The 22,406-nt window shown below is 43.2% G+C and overlaps 1 protein-coding gene across 8 annotated transcripts in view; it reads right to left on the bottom strand.

Annotated features, from left to right (window-relative positions):
- The window catches only part of PGCKA1 (PDCD10 and GCKIII kinases associated 1), an 81,964-nt gene that overhangs the window by 21,672 nt on the left and 37,886 nt on the right, over positions 1–22,406 (bottom strand). For 5 of the 8 annotated variants that reach the window (XM_070791269.1, XM_070791274.1, XM_070791272.1 and 2 more), the window contains exon 2: positions 2,357–2,412. Coding sequence is in view for 3 of the 8 variants with exons in the window: in XM_070791274.1 (XP_070647375.1) it covers positions 2,357–2,376 (20 nt within the window). In the remaining 5 variants the exon portion in view is untranslated. Of the gene's footprint in view, positions 1–2,356; positions 2,413–18,913; positions 22,043–22,406 lie in introns of those variants that run through there. The other 3 variants (XM_070791271.1, XM_070791270.1, XM_070791275.1) reach the window with 2 other exon arrangements.

Genomic DNA, 22,406 nt, shown 5'->3' with positions numbered 1-22,406 from the left:
CAGGGTGTGTCGCTAACATTGGTAAGTAGCCTTATCTGGAAGGTGGGGGAAGTCTGGAAGATAACTGAAGCATTTAGAAAAAATGAAGTTCTGGAAATGAAGAAGTTGAAGAGGAGGCGATGTGGACAGCAGTTTATAAACTTCTACAGTTTATAAATGCTACAGTCTTGTAAAGCTACAAATAATGATGACTTTAAAAGCAAGCACACCTCAAGGCTGGATGCTTGGAATGGACTAGTTCTGGTTAATCTCCAGTATTCTAGACGGCCAAACTTCAGCGACTCTTAAAGAACATCCTACTACACAACCACTGTATTTTATAATACAGGCTTCCCACTCAAGGTGGGAAGTGTGGACTGGTCAGAGGACAAGAAAAAACAGACTCTCCCATGTTTGTAGATGACACTGCATGTGCAGAATTTGGACACTGATGTTCCTTTTGTTGTTCTTCAGTCACTCTTTGTGACCCCATGGACTGCAGCACACCAGGCTTCCCTATCCTTCACTATCTCCCAGAGTTTACTCAAACTCATGTCCATTATTTCTTTGAAGTTTGCACTTGAGAAGAATAAGCATGGTTTCAAGGCCTTGAATACCCTTGAGAATCTGAGGATAAAACATTCTGCTAGTGACCAGGACACAAGAGGCAGAGAGCTCTGCTGTATGTTAAAGGGTTCACCACTTATTCACGCATCAAATATTTCCTGAGCACCTATTTTGTGCAAGTACCAAATTCAGTTCCAGGGAGCTGAAAAGAATTCACAGTCTAGCAATGAAGACAGATGCATAAATACATGACTGAGGGAGTGCTAAGAGTATGAATTTTAAGTATGGGGACTTTCCTGGTGGTACAGTGGTTACGTATCTGCCTGGCAATGCAGGGGATGCAGGTTTGCTCCTTGGTTGGGAACTAAGAGCCCACATGCTACAGAGCGACTAAGCCTGCTCGCTGCAACTCGAGAGCCCATGTGCTGCAACGGAAGCCCATGCACTCTGGAGCCCGTGTGCTGTAACTACTGATACTGTGCAGCACAACGCAATAGCCTGCATGACACAATGAAGATTTCGAGTGCCACAACTAAGACCCGATGCAGCCAAAGAAAGAAAGAAAGAATAAATATTAAAATAAAATAAAGTGTGTCATGCATTGTGTTCTATAAGGCAACAAGTGCCCAAGTAATCTTGGGAAAAGACTTATGGCTGAAAGCGAGCAGATAAAGGGGTTGGTAGGGGTCTAGACCACATTCCAGGGGAAGGCGACCTCTGACACGCTCTCTGAGGCCCACTCTTGTCTCTCCATGTGCTCTGCCCCTGCCCTGTCCTAAGACATTATCACTTCTCTCTTACCTGAGTTATTGCAAAGCCTCTTGCCACTGCATCCCCATGTCTTCTAAGACATTGGCCACACGGAAGTCATGGGATCTTTCTAGGCCACAAACCTGAATCTTATCAGTCCCCTTGCTTAAAACTTTTCATCGTAAAGGAAATCAGTCCTGAATATTCATTGGAAGGACAGATGCTGAAGCTGAAACTCCAATACTTTGGCCACCTGATGCAAAGAACTGACTCACTAGAAAAGGCCCTGATGCTGGGAAAAATTGAAGGTGGGAGGAGAAGGGGATGACAGAGGATGAGATGGTTGGATGGCATCACCGACTCAATGGACATGAGTCTCCATCACGGAAGTTGGTGATGGACAGGGAGGCCTGGCGTGCTGCAATTCATGGGCTCTCAAAGAGTTGGACACGACTGAGTGACTGAACTGAACTGAACTAAAAACTTTTCAAAGGCGTCCAATAGCCTCAGGATTTAATAACATAGAGTAACAAAGATGACACTAAAAATAGCAAACTTCCATAGAGTGTCCCATGCACCGGGTGTTCCACGCGCTTTATGTGTGCAACTGCTCCTCATTATTTGTGGATTCCATAGGTGTAAATTATCTACTGTCTAAAATTAATTATAAGCCCCACATTAATACTTGCTGTGCTTTGGGGGCATGCACAGGGTGGTGAAATATTGGAGTGGAGTTAACTGAGCTCAAACAAGGTAATACTCAGCCTTCTTGTTTTAGCCTCACACTGTACATTGTTCAATGTGAAGACTTAGATGGGTCATGTTGTATGTTACTTGTTTTAGAACAAACAAACTTTGTTCTTTGTTCCCAAACAACAAATGGAAAAAGAAAATAACAGCATTTTACTCAAACCTGAATGAATCTGAAAGATTGCCTTGTCTACCAGATTTAATGTTTCAGGTAATAAAAACTGCAGAGGGAGACCAAATAATAGAAAATTTAATGGAAAGTGGAAAGAATAGACCTTCTTCCCAAAACATAACAAAGAGAAGAGCTTACCTGTTGTGGAAATTGTCCATTAGGTTTCTCTAGACATTTAACTTCTCTTCCTGCAGCTAAAAGAAACAAAAAACAGTTGAAAACAGGCCTGCCAGTTACCTCCTTTTCATAGCCAAGATGCATCTTGAAAGTAACAACAGAGAGCATTTCCGGAGAGAGACGTAGGTAGTGATGTGGGGGAAAGGATTCCTGGCTTGGACCAGTGACTCCAGGCAGACAAGGGCTTTGAAATTTACCAGGCCTGTGATACTGAATTAACAATCAATTAATGCCCAATTAATCATTTACCCAAATATCAGTGTTTCATCTATAAAATATGGTTGTAGTGAGATTTAAACAGCACAACAGGAAAGCTATTGAGAAACATTTACATAACTGAAGGAATGAGATTTTAGATAAAAGCACTCATCAAGTGACCAAAGTGATGAATAAAACTAAACCCAACTCCAAGAAACATCATTGTGATATTTCAGAAGTGAGGTAAAAGTAAAGCTCCTACAGGCTTCTACAAAGGAAAAACTGACCATATACAAAGAGCTGGGGATCAGAATGGCTTTAGACTTCTTAAATACATACACAGTGCTGTGCTGTGCTTAGTCATGTCTGACTCTTTATGACCCCATGGACTAAAGCATGCTGGGCTTCCTTGTTCTTCACTATCTCCCAGAGTTTTCTCAAACTCATGTCCATTGAGTCGGTGATGCCATCCAACCATCTTATCCTGTCACCCCCTTCTCCCCCTGCCCTCGATCTTTCCTAGCATCAGGGTCTTTTCCAGTGTCTCGGCTCTTCACATCAGGTGGCCAAAGTATTGGAGCTTCAGCTTCAGCATCAGTCCTTTCAATGAATATTTAAGGTTGATTTCCTTTAGGATGGACTGGTTTGATCTCCTACACACTATTCTAAATTTGCCCAAATTACCAAGGAAATGAGAAGGTACAATAAAGACATTTTCAGATAAGAAAAGTCTCAAAAATTTTACCATCCGTTCCTGGAAAGGAGTCTATTAGAAGATGTAATAAACAAATGAGGAAGTAAACCAAGAGGGGAAGGCAAGGAATATAAGAAATAGGACATTAAACACAGGAGAGAGACAAAAGGAACGCCTAGGACAACCGCCATGGAGATTCCAGAATCCCAGCACTGGAAGCTCATTCCCACTGCAGAAGGTAAGAAGGCTCTGGGCAGTTTTCTTTTAAGAGAAGAAATTGACAGAATCACTGAAGTATCCTACAGAGAAAAATACACATGCTAGGGAAAGAATTTGGTGTCAAATTAGTGGTAAGGATGCAGAATACTGAACAAATGAAAAAAACAAATCATTTGTTACCTTCAGAAAAAAAACTGTGCAGGAAAGAAAATGTAGTTCTAATTCTCTACTTGGCTTAGCTATGAACAGCAGTTATGTAGTTATAATAAATACTAGTTATTTATCTAACTAAAACTGGAGGTGGAGTTCAATAGGGAGGGGGGACATTCCTTATGTGTGGTGGGGCAGGGGGTGGAAGTTGAACCATCTTCTTCCGCAGTGGAAGATAATGTCTAAAACCGAAAAAAAAAAAAAAAAATCAAGAAATGGTAATAGAAACATTACTGAGGCAAATAACCAAAATAATCAGCTAAAGAAGTGATTCTCTTTGAGGAATGAAAGATGTACTCATAAGTGGGCAGTCTGGGCTTCGTCTGGAAGTTTGGGAACCAATCTAGTCCTAAGAGCCAAGTCAGGAGAAAGTGTAAACTAGATGATAGCAAGCAATAACAATGATGCTTTCAAATAAAGCTGATTCCCATTCATTTATTTAGCCTACATTAATTATTTAATGCCTACTACTGTGGAGAGAAGAGGGTGGTAGAAGATGAGATAGTTGGATCACATCACTGATTCAATGGACATGAGTTTGAGTAAACTCTGGGAGATAGTGAAGGACTGGGAAGCCTGGAGTGGTGTAGTCGATGGGGTCACAAAGAGTTTGGACGTGATTTGGTGACAACTGTGGGCCAGGTCATGTGCTAATAACAGATGATCTAGCAAAATTAATTGCTTACAGCCTAGTGAGGTGGGTAAAACAAAAACAAGTAATTACGATCCAGTCCTATAATAAAGCCTATTGGCAAAGCATCATGAAAATGTGGGGACCAGCAATCAACCTGCCAGAATATTCTAGAGCCACACGGTCCAATGTGGTAACTACTAGCCATATGTGGCTATTTAAATTACTAAAAAATAAATACATGAAAAGTTCAATTCCTGGGTTACACCAGCCAGCCACATTTCAACAGCTTGAAAGCCACATGTGGCTAGTGGCTGTCATATCAGACAGTGTGTTCATAGAACATTTTTCTCACTACGGAAAGTTCTACTTGATGGTGCTGGTCTACAGGTTCCTAAATGGTGATTTTTACAGTGTTTTCAAGTACATGGAACCCCTGAAGGGACCACATTCCATGGGTCTGTTAGTAAGTAGAGCCTTGGTGAGTTTGATATTTAACTAGTTATCTGTACATGGAGTAGAACTTTTACTCTTTTTCAATTGGAGCCACTGCTGGAACTAGAAAGGAGTCTTTATTACATGTCCTGATACTGTTTGGCCACAGATGTTGAGGGCAAATACTGATGGTGACTAATAGTTTTTGAGTCTTTGGGAAAGCACTTTCGTGTAGCAAAAAGAGGGGATAGTTCTGGGGAACTCAAGAACTTCTGAGTTGGAAATTTTGCCTCGCTAATTAGCTGTGTGGCCTTGAGCAAACTTCTAAACCTCTCTGGGCCTTTGTTTATTCAGATGTGAGGTATACAGATAATGTAAGAATCAGGATAAGCAGGTGCAGAAGAAGCTCAGAAATGGTAGCTGCCATTCTTCTCACTGTTCTTAATCTACATGGGATGAGGGGCTCTCAGTAGAGAAGAGGGTCTCCTCGTCTCTCATTTCTTCTCATCATCGCCCTGATTTCTGGCTTTTTCAAAAAGCTCTCTCATTGACCAGGAACTTTATTAACTATATCAGGAAGAGGAATTTAAGTTCAAGAAGGGCGAAGGGAAGAAAGAAGAGGGAAGGGCACTGGCAGTCACCCGGAGCCCAGGACATGCCAGCCTGGCCTGCCCATTGTTCTGTAAACCCTCCCAGGGTCGAGAAGCTCAAGCTGATGAGATGGTGGCTGGAGAGGGAAGAGGCTGGCAGGTGGTGGAAAAGGAAGCACGGTGACACGTAAACTCACAGCAGTCAGGTAGGGGGCGCTGTGGGCGCCACGCTCAGGGCCTGACTTGATGGGATCCCACGTCATAACAACAACCAGTGGCCACATGTGGCACTCACAGTGGCCCGAGAGTAGAGGTGGCCGAGGCCAACTGAACCAGCATGTAACCTACCCACAGACTGGCTTTTACTCAGCATTTATGCCATACAGCCCATCTCAGTGTACTTCTCTAACTTCCATGAGAAGAAAACCCAACTTTCTTCCCAAGTGGAGTTAAATTCTAAATATGATAAGCCTCAGTTGGCACCAACACTGGTTGCCAGAATTAACTTTTCCTTGTAATTTGTAAATGCATTCAGGCTTGTTTTGGGGTTTTCTTTTATGGGTTTGCCCCCACCCCCACCTCTAAGCAGGGCCAATATCTAAATAGAAAGAAAAGACCTCCAGCTGGGCTCCTTTCTCCCAACAAGCTTTGCAAGCTTTGCGGCATCTTCCTTGGATACGGTTCAGCTGGGGGCCTTCCCTGTATTCCAGGAGGAATTTCTGCGTCCTCACAGAGGGGCCCTTTGTTGTCTGAGGTTGTGAGAAGTTAACCACTACTTTGCACAAGGAAATATCTTTTCCCTCTGTGAAGCAATGATCAAAGAAGAATGCCATTTAAACCAAGGAAAAACAAAACTGTGATTTATCTCTAGAATCTCTATGGGAAAAAAGAAAGGCCCTAATTACTTCAGTAACACATCAGCTGCAGTAGAAAGTGTAAAATTCACTCATCTATTGATGGATTTAAGTTTAGTCCTTGATGCAAAGTCTAAGTGCTTTTTTAAAAAGCATACAAACATTTTTCTTTTTTCCCCTTTTGCAGCTGCTCTGCTCACAAATACCTCCAATCTTTTTCAAATGCTTTAAGAATTTTTTCACTAAAAATATATTTGTATGTGTACATATTTATATATAAAATAGATATAATTACACAGACATATGCACAAATACATATAAGCACACAAAGTTTAGGAAAAGTGTGGGAAGAAGCCTTAGTCAAGGAATCTAACTTGGGTTAGGTGCTCAGTTTTTTCTCAGGATTTATTTTAGTCTATGTCCATTTGCATATCCATTTTACACAATATATAACAACTTCATGTATTGCTTTTTTCCCCTTTAACATTATATTTTGAGCCTTTTCCATGACAATCCATAATGTCCATAATGATTTTTTTAAATGGCTGCAAATTATTCCAATTAATTATGCCAGTTAACCATTTCTCTCTATTGCTTAACATTTCTGGAACTTTCCATTTTTGTTAAAGTCACCCTCCTTGCAGTTTCCAAGTTCCAAGTCTGTGGTGCCAACCATAAGCTTTATATAATTGTAACAAGTGACCTGATTTCGATTTTCTTTGCCTCTCAATTTCTTAATTTTCTTCTGACACAAAGTAAAGATCTATAGGACCAAGCTGTTAAGAGACAGCAGGAGGCTGTTTCTCCATCACAAACCAGGCAATGCTGCATCCATAAGGCATCACCGCTCTTCAGAGCTTTATCCAGGTGAAAGCAAAGGGAACCTGCCTAGCCATCACCTATCCAGGCAGAAATCCTCTTTTACCAAACAGTTAAAAACCCCGCACAGTAGATGCCAGGGAATCAGACCTGAATCCTTATTGTTTAGTCGCTAAGTCGTATCTGACTCGTTGTGACCCCATGGACTGTAGCCTGACAGGCACTTCTGTCCATGGGATTTCCCAGGCAAGAATATGAGCGTGGGTTGCCATTTCCTTCTCCAGGGGATCCTCCTGACACAAGGACCCTCATCTCTTGGTTGGCAGGCAGTGGATTCTTTGCCACCAAGCCACCTGGGAAGCCTGACCTGTATTCTTAACTTCTATGAATGTTATCTTTTTTCTCTCTTTGCAGCACAAGCTCTTCCCAGGTGGCGGTCACAAGGTATGTCCCTCTTAACAGCAGGGGCCCCAGGAGAAATGGCTGTAAACCATCCTGCAAACCTGCTTATGCCAATGCCCTTTGGATATTACCTTTTTCTATTTATAAAGTCTGATTCTGTATCAGTTTTTTCACAGATGTGGCATAAGAGATGTGTCTCAGATGTACATGCTGACTCTCACACCTTCATTTACCAAGGGCAGGTGAGGGGGGACGGAACAGGAGGCAGGGCCCGGGGGCCAAGTCACCATAGTTGTAGGGCTGGCAGTTCATTTGTGAACGGGAGCTCGGGGAAATTGTGGGCACAGGACTCTTTACTAGGCCCAGGGATGGCAGTGTAGTTACACTCATCAGATGTTCAAAACCCAAACTTGGGCTCCAAATTGGAGGCAAGACTGCATGAGTGTGTGTGTGTGTATGTGTGGTGGTAGTGATGGTATCTGACACTTGAACACCCAGTTTGCGTTTGGTGCTTGACATTCATTATTTCGTCTTCTTCCCGTAACTTGGAGATACGCATTACTAGCTCCATCTTATGAATATAGAGAATGGTTTAGCAAGCTTAACTAACTCATATAAGGTTACACAACTAGCAAATGGTGGAGCTGGGCTTCAGAAAATTTTTCATTTATATCATGGAGTCTTCCTTATGACAGGGTTTCTGTCATAAAGCCTATCATCATCGGGGCAGGTAGGAAGTATGGGAACATGGGATACAGGAGGTCAAATAACCCAGGCTTCCCATTCATGGAGGGCCTCAATGTAGACTCTTGACCACTATCTCCAAATATACAACCAGAGCTACATGGACAGGACTGAAAGAAGACAATGTTTATCACACAGCTTTGAACTTCAGCCCCATGTTTCCATAGTAGATTTCCTACAGTTCCCAATGAACTAATACTTTCCATACAAATAGGAAAATTTTGTCACCTTTATGCATGTATGCAATATTGCAGATCTGTACATGAAAGCTTTTAAAATATTCTCTAATTTTTATTATCTCATTCTGTCATTATTTTACTACTTTAATATACCAAGAACCTTGAAGAGAACAATAAAAAAGTAATCCAGACCTCTTTCAACCTCTGAATGACTTGATCTGACATTATGGCTGTTCTAGAAAAATCAGGCTGTATATTCACCCTAAGTCAGACTTATGGGGAATTACTTCATGGGAAATTTTCAGAGCTGAAATTTTCAGCTCTCATCTATCTGTTGTAGGGACTTCACTGTTTGTGATTCTGTAAGTATCTGCATCTTAAGAACCTTAAGAGCTGTTAACCATGGATTACATACTTGGTATTGACATAGTGAAAAAGCCGGCTTAAAACTCAGTATTAAAAAAACTAAGATCATGGCATCCGATTCCATCACTTCATGGAAAATACAAGGGGAAGAGGTAGAAGCAGTGATAGATTTCCTCTTCTTGGGCTCTAAAATCACTGTGATGGTGACCACAACCATGAAATTAGAAGATGATTTTTTCTTGGCAGGAAAGCTATGACAAACCTAGAGTGTGTTAAAAAGCAAAGACATCACTTTGTCAACAAAGGTCCATATAGTCAAGGCTATGGTCCTTCCAGTAGTCACGTATAGACGTGAGAGTTGGACAATAAAGAAGGCAGAGCACCGAAGAATTGATGCTTTCAAACTGTGGTGCTGGAGAAGACTCTTGAGAGTCCCTTGGACATCAAGGAGATCAAACCAGTCAATATTAAAGGAAACCAACCCTGAATACTCTTTGGAAGGACTGATGCTGAAGCTGAAGCTCTAATACTTTGGCCACCTGATGCAAACAGCTGACTCATTGGAAAAGACACTGATGCTTAGAAAGATTGAAGGTAGAAAGAGAAGAGAGTGACAGAGGATGAGATAGTTGGCTGGCATCACTGATACAATGGACATGAATTTGGGCAAACTCTGGGAGATGGTGAGGGACAGAGAAGCCTGGCATGCTGCAGTCCACGGGGTCGAGAAGTTGGACATGACTTGGCGAATGAACAACAACAACACTGACATAGGTAAGTAATCAATCACTAGTAGCTGTTATAATGATTCTATTGGTAAGGGCAAGAGCTCCTGGGCAAGGGCTCTGCTACAAGAGCCCATCACTCTCTGCCCCAAACTGGCCAGCCATGCCATGACTAACTGAAACTCCATGTATTAAAAAAGGAACTTGAACATGTCAGTTAAGTTGTCCTGAGACTTCCCTGGTGGTCCAATGGTAAAGAATTCACCTTCCAATGCAGAGAACATGAGTTTGATCCCTGGTTGAGCAGATCCTGAAGTAGGAAATGGCAAGCCACTCCAGTATTCCTGACTGGAAAATTCCATGGACAGAGGAGCCTGGTGGGCTATAGTCTGTGGGGTCATAAAGAGTCAGACACGATTGAGCACGTATGCCATCCATCCTTATGGAGAACTAAGATCCCACATGCTTCAGGTCTACTAAGCCCACGTGCTGCAACTGCTGAGCCTGTGCTCCACAACTAGAGAGACGCCTACATGCCACACCAAAGAGCCTGCATGCAGCAATGAAGATCTCAGGTGCTGCAACTCAGACTCGAGGCACCCAAATAAATAATTACATAAATATTAAAAAAAATATTAAGCATCCCTGGCTAGTGAAAGTTGCTCAGTCATGTCCAACTCTTTGACATCCCATGGATTGTCCATGGAATTCTCCAGGCCAGAATACTGGAGTGGGTAGCCTTTCCCTTCTCCAGGGGATCTTCCCAACCCAGAGATTGAACCCAGGTCTCCCGAACTGCAGTGGATTCCTTACCAGCTGTCCCTGGCTAACTGTCTCTGAGTTTACAGTGAGATTTGTGGTGTTACTGACACTCTGGTTAAGTTCTTAGTCTTAGCAGAGAGACAGTAAGAACAAAGAAATAGCCATTAAACTGCTATGAATAAAGATTAAAGTTAGAATCACAGCATTCTGTGGTGGGAAGCCCTGAGAAAAATTACTCTAGCCCACATGTACTATGGATTGGGACCTGCAGCCCTGAGAAGCTAAGTGATGCCCAGCAATAATTTTTCTGAACCACGCTGCTGTCCTTGTAGAGGTCTAAAGTAAGGGTCAGGCTACCTGATTTTGCTACATAAAGTTTTCTTGGAATACAGGTATGCCCATTCATTGAGGAGTTGTTTCTGGCTGCTTTCAAGTTACATAGCAGTGTTGAGTAGTGGTGACAGACACTGTATGACCCACAAATCCTAAAATATTTACTTACTTTCTGGCCCTCTACAAAGTGCTGACTCTAGCTCTAAAGGATGAACAAAGTATATGAGGAGGAACCAAAGCATGCCAGAATCATGTGAGTGAACCTGAAGTAGGTCTCTGGAGGCCTGCCAATGGGCACCTGAGTGAGCTTGGGAGCGGGCTCTCCAGCTCACATGCAGCCTGGAGATGACCATGGCTCTGGCCAACAGCTGGACTATAACCCCAAGAGAGACCTTGAACCAGAGGTGCCCGGTTAAATTGTGCTTGGGTCCCATGAGATAACAAATGTTCGTTGTTTTAAGCTACTAATTTGGGGGGTGGATTACTGTATTACACAGCAATAGATAACTAATACAGCTGTGGCACTGGTGGTAGACAACCTGCCTGCCAATGCAGGAGACATCAGAGACACAGGTGTGATCCCTGGGTGGAGAAGACCCCCTGGAGGAGGGCATGGCAACCCACTCCAGTATTCCTGTCTGGAGATCCCATCGACAGAGGAGTCCGGTAGGTAACAGTCCATACAGTTAGTTGCAAAGAGTTAGACATGACTAAAGTGACTTTCACTAAAGTGAAAGATGATGCTGTGAAAGTGCTGCACTCAATATGCCAGCAAATTTGGAAAACTCAGCAGTGGCCACAGGACTGGAAAAGGTCAGTTTTCATTCCAGTCCCAAAGAAAGGCAATGCCAAAGAATGCTCAAACTACTGCACAATTGCACTCATCTCACATGCTACTAAAGTAGTGCTCAAAATTCTCCAAACCAGGCTTCAGCAATACGTGAACCGTGAACTTCCTGATGTTCAAGCTGGTTTTAGAAAAGGCAGAGGAACCAGAGATCAAATTGCCAACATCCGCTGGATCATGGAAAAAGCAAGAGAGTTTCAGAAAAACATCTATTTATGTTGTATTGCCTGTGCCAAAGCCTTTGACTGTGTGGATCATAATAAACTGTGGAAAATTCTGAAAGAGATGGGAATACCAGACCACCTGATCTGCCTCTTGAGAAATTTGTATGCAGGTCAGGAAGCAACAGTTAGAACTGGACATGGAACAACAGACTGGTTCCAAATAGGAAAAGGAGTACGTCAAGGCTGTATATTATTACCCTGCTTATTTAACTTATATGCAGAGTACATCATGAGAAATGCTGGACTGGAAGAAACACAAGCTGGAATCAAGATTGCCGGGAGAAATATCAATAACCTCAGATACGCAGATGACACCACCCTTATGGCAGAAAGTGAAGAGAAACTCAAAAGCCTCTTGATGAAAGTGAAAGTGGAGAGTGAAAAAGTTGGCTTAAAGCTCAACATTCAGAAAACCAAGATCATGGCATCCGGTCCCATCACTTCATGGGAAATAGATGGGAAAACAGTGAAAATAGGGTCAGACTTTATTTTTTGGGGCTCCAAAATCACTGCAGATGGTGACTGCAGCCATGAAATTAAAAGACGCTTACTCCTTGGATGGAAGGTTATGACCAACCTAGATAGCATATTGAAAAGCAGAGACATTACTTTGCCAACAAAGGTCTGTCTAGTCAAGGCTATGGTTTTTCCTGTGGTCATGTATGGATGTGAGAATTGGACTGTGAAGAAGGCTGAGCACCGAAGAATTGATGGTTTTGAACTGTGGTGTTGGAGAAGACTCTTGAGAGTCCCTTGGACTGCAAGGAGATCCAACCAGTCCATTCTGAAGAAGATCAGCCCTGGGATTTCTTTGGAGGGAATGATGCTGAAGCTGAAACTCCAGTACTTTGGCCACCTCATGCGAAGAGTTGACTCATTGGAAAAGACTCTGATGCTGGGAGGGATTAGGGGCAGGAGAAGAAGGGGACGACAGAGGATGAGATGGCTGGATGGCATCACTGACTCGATGGACGTGAGTCTGAGTGAACTCCGGGAGTTGGTGATGGACAGGGAGGCCTGGCGTGCTGCGATTCATGGGTCGCAAAGAGTCGGACACGACTGAGCGACTGAACTGAACTGAACTGAACTGAAAGTGACTTAGCATGCATGCATGCAGCTGGGCTCACCTTTTTAAGGTGAGTGAAATTCTGCCTCCCAGGTCAAAGGCCCACTGTGATCTTCCCTGTGGAGCTTTGTGAACTCCTGGTCCTCAACTCCAATGGAAGCATCTGTGCAGACTCTTATGCAGACTCTATCCCTTGGTCTTGTGGTCATTTACACAGATGTCTGTCTCTCTGGCTGGTGCTGTGGCTTATACAGTTTTGTAACCACAGAATCTAATTTACTACCTATTATTCATAATGGCATAATATTGTTAATAAATAATAATAATATTGAGTGCTTACTATGCATCCTGCACTTTATGTGCATTATCTCATTTAACCTTCAAGACAGCTCTCATAATATCTCCAAGAAGGAGATACTATTCTTAAGGCCATTTAATAGGGGAGAAAACAAAGGTTATGCAACTGCCTTTTATCCTCTAGTGAGCAAGTAGGAGAACCAAGATTTGAGCTCTGACTGACCCTGAAGCTGCCACACTTTATCAACTGAGATCCCAAATCCCAGGATATGGGGCTCCAGTGTAGGTACTGCCACATTTACCTGCCATACCTAAGAGTTGACATGCTGCAACTAAGACCCAGCACAGCCAAATAAATAAGTATGGGAAAAAAAAAGGAAGAAAAACTACTGACTTTTAGTTCACAGCAAATATAGAATCAAAATGAAATGATTTCCCAATCTTTGTCCAAGCACCCGTGGCAGACCTAAAAGGAGGTCAGGAAAACAAGCAGAAGTGGACAGGGAAGAGCCTGAGGAAGGGGACAGGGACACTGGAATCCGTTCCCGACACCCCTTACCACTTCCTGTTCCTCCACCTCCTGCTCTTGGTATCACCATGGCTCCACACCCCACCCCAACTGCAAAAACTTCCCAAACAGTGGTGGGATAATGAGGAGAAATCCTCAACTCTTTCACACTTTGGGAGTTCTTACTGGACTGCCCTGAGCTCTCTCCTCCCTGGAAAGCCCTCTTCATGTTGTCCAGCTGACTACGACTTCTCACTCCATCTTGGCCTCTTCCAGAAAGGGGAGCACCCTGGATCCCCCGGGGCTATGCTAGTTGTCCTGGTTCTGAACTCCCATAGTACCTGCCGCACCTTTCATACCAGAGTCATAATTTTTCGCACTTGCATCCTTGCTTTGTAGAAAAGTGCTTGACATACCTTTGACTGATTTTAGATGAATAAAGGAAAGAATTTTTACCTATTTCTAGGCTGTCCTGTGCTAGAATGTAAATTCCCTAAGAAAACTGTCTGGTGCTCAATCCAGCCCCAGGCATGCAGTGGGAGCTCAATAATATTTAACCAGCTGGCCCTAAATGTCTGGCCTTATACTACTAGATTCAGGGCAGTAAGTCTGATTAAAGGGAGCTGAGGTCAAGAACACCGAAGAATTGATGCTTTTGAACTGTGGTGTTGGAGAAGACTCTTGAGAACCCCTTGGACTGCAAGGAGATCCAACCAGTCCATCCTAAAGGAGATCAGTCCTGGGTGTTCTTTGGAGGGAATGATGCTAAAGCTGAAACTCCAGTACTTTGGCCACCTCATGCGAAGAGTTGACTCATTGGAAAAGACTCTGATGCTGGGAGGGATTGGGGGCAGGAGGAGAAGGGGATGACAGAGGATGAGATGGCTGGATGGCATCACCGGCTCAATGGACATGAGTTTGAGTGAACTCCGGGAGTTGGTGATGGACAGGGAGGCCTGGCATGCTGCAATTCATGGGGTCGCAAAGAGTCGACATGACTGAGCAACTGAACTGAACTGAACTGAGGTCAAGAAATGGCTTCAGGGTTCAGAAGACACCCCAACTGTGACCACACTTTAATGGACTCCCAGGATCTTCCTGGACACGGGTTCTCATGATTTAAGTTCCTAGACTTGATGGTGCCATTACATCAGTGTGTGCTCATCCTCTAGGAAAGTATCATCTATCTAATCTGCTCAGACTGCAGCCAAATGATTTAAATTGTATGTTTCCTGGAGCAATGATTTTTCAAAAGTTAAAAAAAAAATGAGTACATCTGTATGGGTTACCTATTTCATCTTGCTTCCTTAAATGTCACACACACAAATACCAAAAACCAATAGAGCTTCTCTTCCAAGCAACAATAAAATCCCAAGAGACTAAAAACTTTCTCAGATTTCCTTTAAGTGTTATTTCTGATGAGTTAGGTAAAATGGACACCACCCTCCCAAATAAAGAACTTAATATATTTTTCATGTCAAAACCAGAAAAAAGAAGATGTTTAATAATCACTCAAAAAATGTGCACTATATTTCTCACCATTACTTAGCAATCCACTTACTTTTCTAAGGGAACTGAGAACTCTGCAGACATGGTCTGTCTCCATTAAGATGCCTGTCCAAACTTGAGTCAAATATATCTTGCTCAGCTATTATTTTTATCTTTTCCATTTAAGCATTCCTAATCCTATGTAAGCAATTTTCCAGAAAATAATGGAAACTTCCCTAGTGGTTTTTTTCCTTCCTTCATTTCTTTCATTAATAAATATTAGATGTCCATAAGATTAAGGTTAAAAGATTCTTCCTTCTTGGAAGAACAGCTATGATAAAACTAGACAGTGTATTAGAAAGCAGAGACATCACTTTGCCAACAAAAGTCCATATAGTCAAAGCTATGGTTTTTCCAGTAGTCATGTACAGATGTGAGAACTGGACCATAAAGAAGGCTGAGCACCGAAGAATCGATGCTTTTGAACTGTAGTGCTGCAGAAGACTCTTGAGAGTCCCTTGGAAAGCAAGGAGATCACACGAGTCAATCTTAAAGAAAATCAACCCTGAATATTCATTGGAAGGACTGGTGTTGAAGCTGAGGCTCCAATGCTTTGGCTACCTGATGTGAAGAGCTGACTCACTGGAAAAGATCTTGATGCTGGGAAAGATTAAGGTCAGGATGAGATGGTTGGATGGCATCACTGACTCGATGGACATGAGTTTGAGTAAGCTCCAGGAGCTGGTGATGGACAGGGAAGCCTGATGTGCTGTAGTACATGGGGTCGCAGAGTGTTGGACACGACTGAGCGACTGAACTGAAATTAACTGAACTGACAATGGGCATGTTGCTGTTTCTAGCATGATTACAAGGTTTAGAGTAATGCATACAAAGTTCCTAAAATACTGCCTCAAACATAACTAGGTCTGAAGATGGCGGCAGGGTCACTGAAAAGACTCCTTTTCTGGACACACATGGACCCTTTAGGACACTGCTTCTTCTCTTAATAGAGATGTGCTTTGCAAATGTGACTGTGAGTGAGTTAGAGCAAGCCAGGTCACAACAAGATTTCGTAGGTGTATGCAAGATGGTTACTTGGCTCCCTCAAAGCACTATTTCATCTCTTCTCAGAAAATTAAAAAAATAGTGAAGGAAAACTTGTAATTGGGAGTGTTTTAGCAGACCCAAAGGGCAACTTCTATGGTAGATATTCTATGTTGAATCATGGGCATGAGTTTTCTCCTGTGAAATCAGCATAGATAATGGTCATGCGGGGAGGGTCTTGTTTAGATGAATGATAAACTCTCTTAAAGAGTATTTGAGACTTTCAAAAACATGCTGCCCTGGAACATCTACCAATACATTTGGGATTCTAAGCCTCTTTAGACCCTTTCTTTTTTTTAAGTAGATATTTAAAAATTACAAATCCAAAAGGCTTATATATATGTATTTTTTAATGTGGAATAGGAGTAATGAAAGGTGAAAAAGTGTTAGTCGCTCAGTCATGTCAGACTTTTTGTGACTACATGGACTGTAGCCCGCCAGGCCCCCCTGTTCATGGGATTTCCCAGGCAAGAATAGTGGAATGTTGGGTATTAGCTGCAGCATGAGAACTTTTAATTGAGGCATGTGGGATTTAGTTCCCTGACCAGGAATTGAACACCGGCCCACTGCATTGGAAGCTCGGAGTCTTAGCCATTGGACCACTAGGGAAGGTCCCCCCTCATGCCTTCTTCAGTTCCGTTCAGTCTCTCAGTCGTGTCTGACTCTTCACGACCCCATGAATCGCAGCACGCCAGGCCTCCCTGTCCATCACCAACTCCCGGAGTTCACCCAGACTCATGTCCATCGAGTCAGTGATGCCATCCAGCCATCTCATCCTCTGTCGTCCCCTTCTCCTCCTGCCCCCAATCCCTCCCAGCATCAGAGTCTTTTCCAATGAGTCAACTCTTCGCATGAGGTGGCCAAAGTACTGGAGTTTCAGCTTCAGCATCATTCCCTCCAAAGAAATCCCAGGGCTGATCTCCTTCAGAATGGACTGGTTGGATCTCCTTGCAGTCCAAGGGACTCTCAAGAGTCTTCTCCAACACCACAGTTCAAAACCATCAATTCTTCGGTGCTCAGCCTTCTTCACAGTCCAACTCTCACATCCACACATGACCACAGGAAAAACCATAGCCTTGACTAGACAGACCTTTGTTGGCAAAGTAATGTCTCTGCTTTTGAAAATGCTATCTAGGTTGGTCATAACTTTCCTTCCAAGGAGCAAGCAACTTTTAATTTCATGGCTGCAGTCACCATCTGCAGTGATTTTGGAGCCCCCCCAAAAAAAGCCCCCAGTGTCAGACTTTTCTGACACTGTTTCCACTGCATAAGGACTTTAGGTAATATACTGTTAAATTTAAACATCATTCAAATTCATAAATTTCAGTGAGAGCTGCTATATCATCATGCTTCATAAAAACTCAAGCTAGGTTCCTGAGTGGGAAACATTCTAAATGGGAAAAAAAAAAAGCACAAAATATGATTAACCAAATATGACAAGCTGTCAGAATTAAAACCTCAAACTATAAGCATTGAACCAGATTACCTAAATTGAATTTTTAAGAGTAATAATAATAAAATGTATGTGTGTGCACACACAAACTTAGGCTTGAACAAAGTGGGAAGTTTTTCTCTCCTGGTGGAGTTTACATAATGTATACTGGGCTAGAACTGTTGATGAAGATACTTCCTTAAACTATAGTGTCTTTAAATTTGAGTACACACTACTAAACCATATAATGTAAGTTTGGAAGGAATGCAAAGTAGATGTATCAGTTCAGCTCAGTTCAGTCGCTCAGTCGTGTCTGACTCTTTGCGACCCCATGGACTGCAGCACACCAGGCTTCCCTGTCCATCACCAACTCCAGAAGCCTGCTCACACTCATGTCCATCGAGTTGATGATGCCATCCAACCGTCTCATCCTCTGTTGTCCCCTTCTCCTCTTGCCTTCAATCTTGCCCAGCATCAGGGTCTTTTCCAATGAGTCAGTTCTTCGCATCAGGTGGCCAAAGTATTGGAGTTTCAGCTTCAGCATCAGTCATTCCAATGAATATTCAGGACTGATCTCCTTTAGGATGGACTGGTTGGATCTCCTTGCAGTCCAAAGGACTCTCAAGAGTCTTCTCCAACACCATAGTTCAAAAGCATCAATTCTTCAGTGCTTAGCTTTCTTTATAGTCCAATTCTTACATCCACACATGACTACTGGAAAAACCATAGCTTTGACTAGATGGACCTTTGTCGGCAAAGTAATGTCTCTGCTTTTTAATATGCTGCCTAGGTTTGACACAGCTTTTCTTCCAAGGAGCAAGTGTCTTCTAATTTTATGGCTGCAGTCACCATCTGCAGTGATTTTGGAGCCCCTCAAAATAAAGTCTGTCACTGTTTCCATTGTTTCCCCATCTATTTGCCATGAAGTGATGGGACTGGATGCCATGATCTTAGTTTTCTGAACGTTGAGTTTTAAGCCAACTTTTTCACTCTCCTCTTTCACTTTCATCAAGAGGCTCTTTAGTTCTTTGCTTTCTGCCATAAGGGTGGTGTCATCTGCGTATCTGAGGTTATGCTTTTCAAGTTAAATCCTTGAAACCTTCCTTTCCCAGCCTGTAGGGGGCACATTTCCTGCCTAGGAGAACACTGTGGTCAGTCAAGACAGACTTCCTCTCTCTGGGCAACTGCAGAGGAACTGGGGATTTTGTGTGAAATTGTTTTTTCTGAAACTTTTTTTTTCTTTCTTTTGTTGCTTCACCAGGGTTTTGACCTCATCAGACCTACACTGGAGCAGTTCTACTAGTTCTTTTTCTTCCTCTTCCCCAGAGAGGTGCTCTAAAAGCTTACATCTCAGGGTTAAAATCCTAGCATGTTCTTGGAACTTTACACACCTGTGCAATAGTTAAACGCCAAACAGAAAATCCAGCCTTGGGCCTTCTTGGCTGGGGTGTGGCCACAGGTTGGCTGTGTGGCTGATTGCTATTGCTAAACAAACCCAAACTCGAAGCCCGGACTGCTGCCAAGGGGTAGTGATTACAGAGTATACCCCTCTGTATACAGAGTATACCCCATACAGTGATTACGGTATGCCCCTCCTTGCTGACGACTCGAACGAGAGCATGAGGTTCCTTTAGTCAAAGCTCTTCAACTCCCACAGTGCTTTGCCACCATTAGTATTCAAGCAGTACCTGGAATAAAAACAAACCCAGTGCTCACTGTCCTGGAGTTGGGACTCGTCATTAAATTCAGTAGAAACGGACAAACACAATTTAAAAAATTCTGAATGAAGCCCAAAATCACCATTTCTATTTGTATATTATGATTCGTAATTCAGGCCTAACTTCTGATGAAGCTTAACGTATGTTACAGCCGAGGCTGGGAATTGACATTGAAAAAAGAAATACTATAAAAATGTATACTATTTCCCTCACTTGTTGCAAATTGCCTTGAATCATTTCAAGTGAGCTAGGCAGTTTTTTAATGTTGTTAGGTTTTTAATCTACTGAGGCACTTTAGAACTCTGATGGAAATACGAAATCCTCAGGCCCCATATTTCGGAAAATATTGCCATGCGTGCTCAATCACTCAGTCATGTCAGATTCTGTGCGACCTCATGGACTGTAACCCACCAGGCTCCTCTGTCCATGGGATTCTCCAGGCAAGAATACTAGAGTGGGTTGCCATTTCCTCCTCCAGGGGATCTTCCTGACCCAGGGATCGAACCCATGTCTCCTGCATCTCCTGCACTGCAGGTGGATTCTTTACTGTTGAGTCACTGGGGAAGCCAAATATTGCCATAAATTTAAACAATTAAAAGATATTATACATATGTAAGTATATATATCTACAACTGTGCTGGCCATTGTGGAAAAATGATCACTCTTTCCAAGAATTTTATAATCTGATTAAGAAGCCAAATCCAATACATGAAGCAATCTGATGGTAACTAAACATAAGAAAACATGGAGTCCAGTGTGAAGGTTGATGCCAGTCCTCAACTTAGCTCCGCCTGCATCCACTCTCTGGTCTAAGAATTTACACATCCTCTTTACACATCCTCTTGGCTCTACAACTTAATTTACTTCACCATACACAGTATGATACAAATGTTTTGTTTATTAAACTTTAGGGGGTAGTGAGAAATTTACATTTCAGGGTGATCAACTAGTACTTAATCAGGAAGTCCAAACATAAAATAAGTCATTAAATGCAAATCCACTGTCCATTTATTATGATATGAATTGGTGAATGGCATAAATGGGTTTTCATTGGTGAAGTCACTGATGTATTAACCAGGAAAATAAATGTTAGAAATAGACACTACTTGTGGGATTTAAGGGACACAGTCATGGCTTCCTTGGCTTCATGTAAACAGGGAGTACAATCTAGAGTTTATACCCTTAGGCATGTTGCATGAAGTGGATTCCCAGTCCTGTGATCTGTCATTGGATTACGTGGTTTCTGGTGCCTGATGCTGACTATCAGAGTAACAGAATCCTGTGTATGGAATATTGCCTGGCCCGACTCTATCTTTTCTGCAGGGTGGCGGCAGAACTTAGAAGGACAGAGGATTGGGGTTTCAAGTTTACCAAACAGATTGCTACTCTGCTTTGTGTCTGCTTGCAAATAAAAATGTGTGTGTGGAGAACTTGGTCTGAGACTTGCTTTCATTACATCCTAACAGGGGTGATGCTGGAGACTGGCTAATTCTCACCCACCTCAAACTTTCCTCTGGCTGCTATTCTCTAAGCTGGATCCCACTTAGTTTGGTTTTCAGATGCTTGAAAGAGCTACTTCAAGGTCAAATGCAACTTTGGCCTTTCCAGGTTATATGGCTGATTATACTGGTTTGGGCTTCCCAGGTGGCATTCGTGGTAAAGAACCCGCCTACCAATGCAAGAGACATAAGAGACTCAGGCTCAATCCCTCGGTCGGGAAGGTCCCCTGGAGGAGGGAAACCACTTCAGTATTCTTGCCTGGAGAAACCCATGGACAGAGGAGCCTGGCGGGGTACAGTCCGTAGGGTCACAAAGAGTCAGACACGACTGAAGCGACTTAGCATACGTTCACGTATACTGGTTTACTCCCATTGAATGAGGATGAGCACCCACCTCCCAGGTGACGCAAAATTTAAAACAATTCTGTACGGAGCCCTGTGGGGCTCATTCATTGCTAGTTTTCCTCCTCTGCACTAATGTCCCCTTGTTATTCTTTTCCTATCCCAGAGGAAACACATGCATGTTTGTAGAACTGAAATGAGTAATCTCTTTATCTCTATTCTCCTGTTTCAGTTTCTCTGGACTGAAAGAATTTTGGAATTGTAAACTTGGCACCTATAATTACTCCAACTTATATCTGGATTCCTCGAATCATCAGAGGCTAAAGTCCTTTGGCCTTTCCCTTTGTTAGCACCTGGGGTCCTACCTCACCCTCTACTGGAACCCAGTGTGTGCCCATTCACGCCTCTTGGACTCTCCATGGGTGATGACTGCTTTGGCCTCTCTCCATATCACCTCAGTCATTTGCCTTAGACAATGCTTCAGAAGAGGGTATCTATTTAACCTTCACTTCCTTAAAAAAAAAAAAAAAAAAAAAAAGCCCCTTTCTTCACTGCTTTCTTCACTGTAAAAGATGAGAAACTGTCACAGAAAGGCTTTGGATGGCGTAGCCAACCTCCCAGCTGGCCCCTGTGATCCCTGCCTCCTGCTATCGCATCTTCGTGAGGTCCTCTTCCCACACTGATGCAGAGCTGGCCTGTGTGTTCAATAAAACATGGCGGAAATGATGATGTGTGATTACCAAGGTTAGGTTAGATTAGGAAAAGCATAATTGCTCCTGCAGGGGTCTTTCAAGTGGTTCGCTCTGGGGCAAGCCAGCTGCCCTGCCATGAGAACACTGATTCGGTGGAGAGGAACCCACTGAGCCGCCTCGGAAGTGCACCCTCCAGTGCCAGTCAAGCCTCAGTGACTGAAGCCACAGCCCGATGCCTGACAGCAACCTCACGAGAGACCCCACTCTGCAAAAGCACACCTGGCTGCTCTCAAATTCATGACCTCTGTTTCGCTCTCACCATGAGAGAAACTTCCAGGCTTCTGCTGAGGTGGAGGAGGTGCTGCCACCCAGGTGCCTGCAGTAGGAAAAGGAGGATGGGGTGTCACCTGCATCTTAAACACAGTTCCACCACTCCTACCATTCTGGCCTCAGAGGCCTCTCCACTCAGCCAGAGTCCTGGAGCATTCTGCGCACCCTTGCCAGGACTTCCCTTGCAGGCCAGTGGTTGAAACTCCATGCTTCCAATTCCGGAGGCATGGGTTCAATCCTTGGTTGGGAAGCTAAGATCCCACATGCTGTGTGGCCAAAATATAAGGTGGGGAGGAGGGCATG

Source organism: Bos indicus, chromosome 6, assembly GCF_029378745.1.
Source record: "Bos indicus isolate NIAB-ARS_2022 breed Sahiwal x Tharparkar chromosome 6, NIAB-ARS_B.indTharparkar_mat_pri_1.0, whole genome shotgun sequence".
Lineage (NCBI taxonomy): Eukaryota > Metazoa > Chordata > Mammalia > Artiodactyla > Bovidae > Bos > Bos indicus.
Note: the sequence above shows the minus strand (reverse complement) of the source record. Positions and strands in the feature narration are given on the sequence as shown.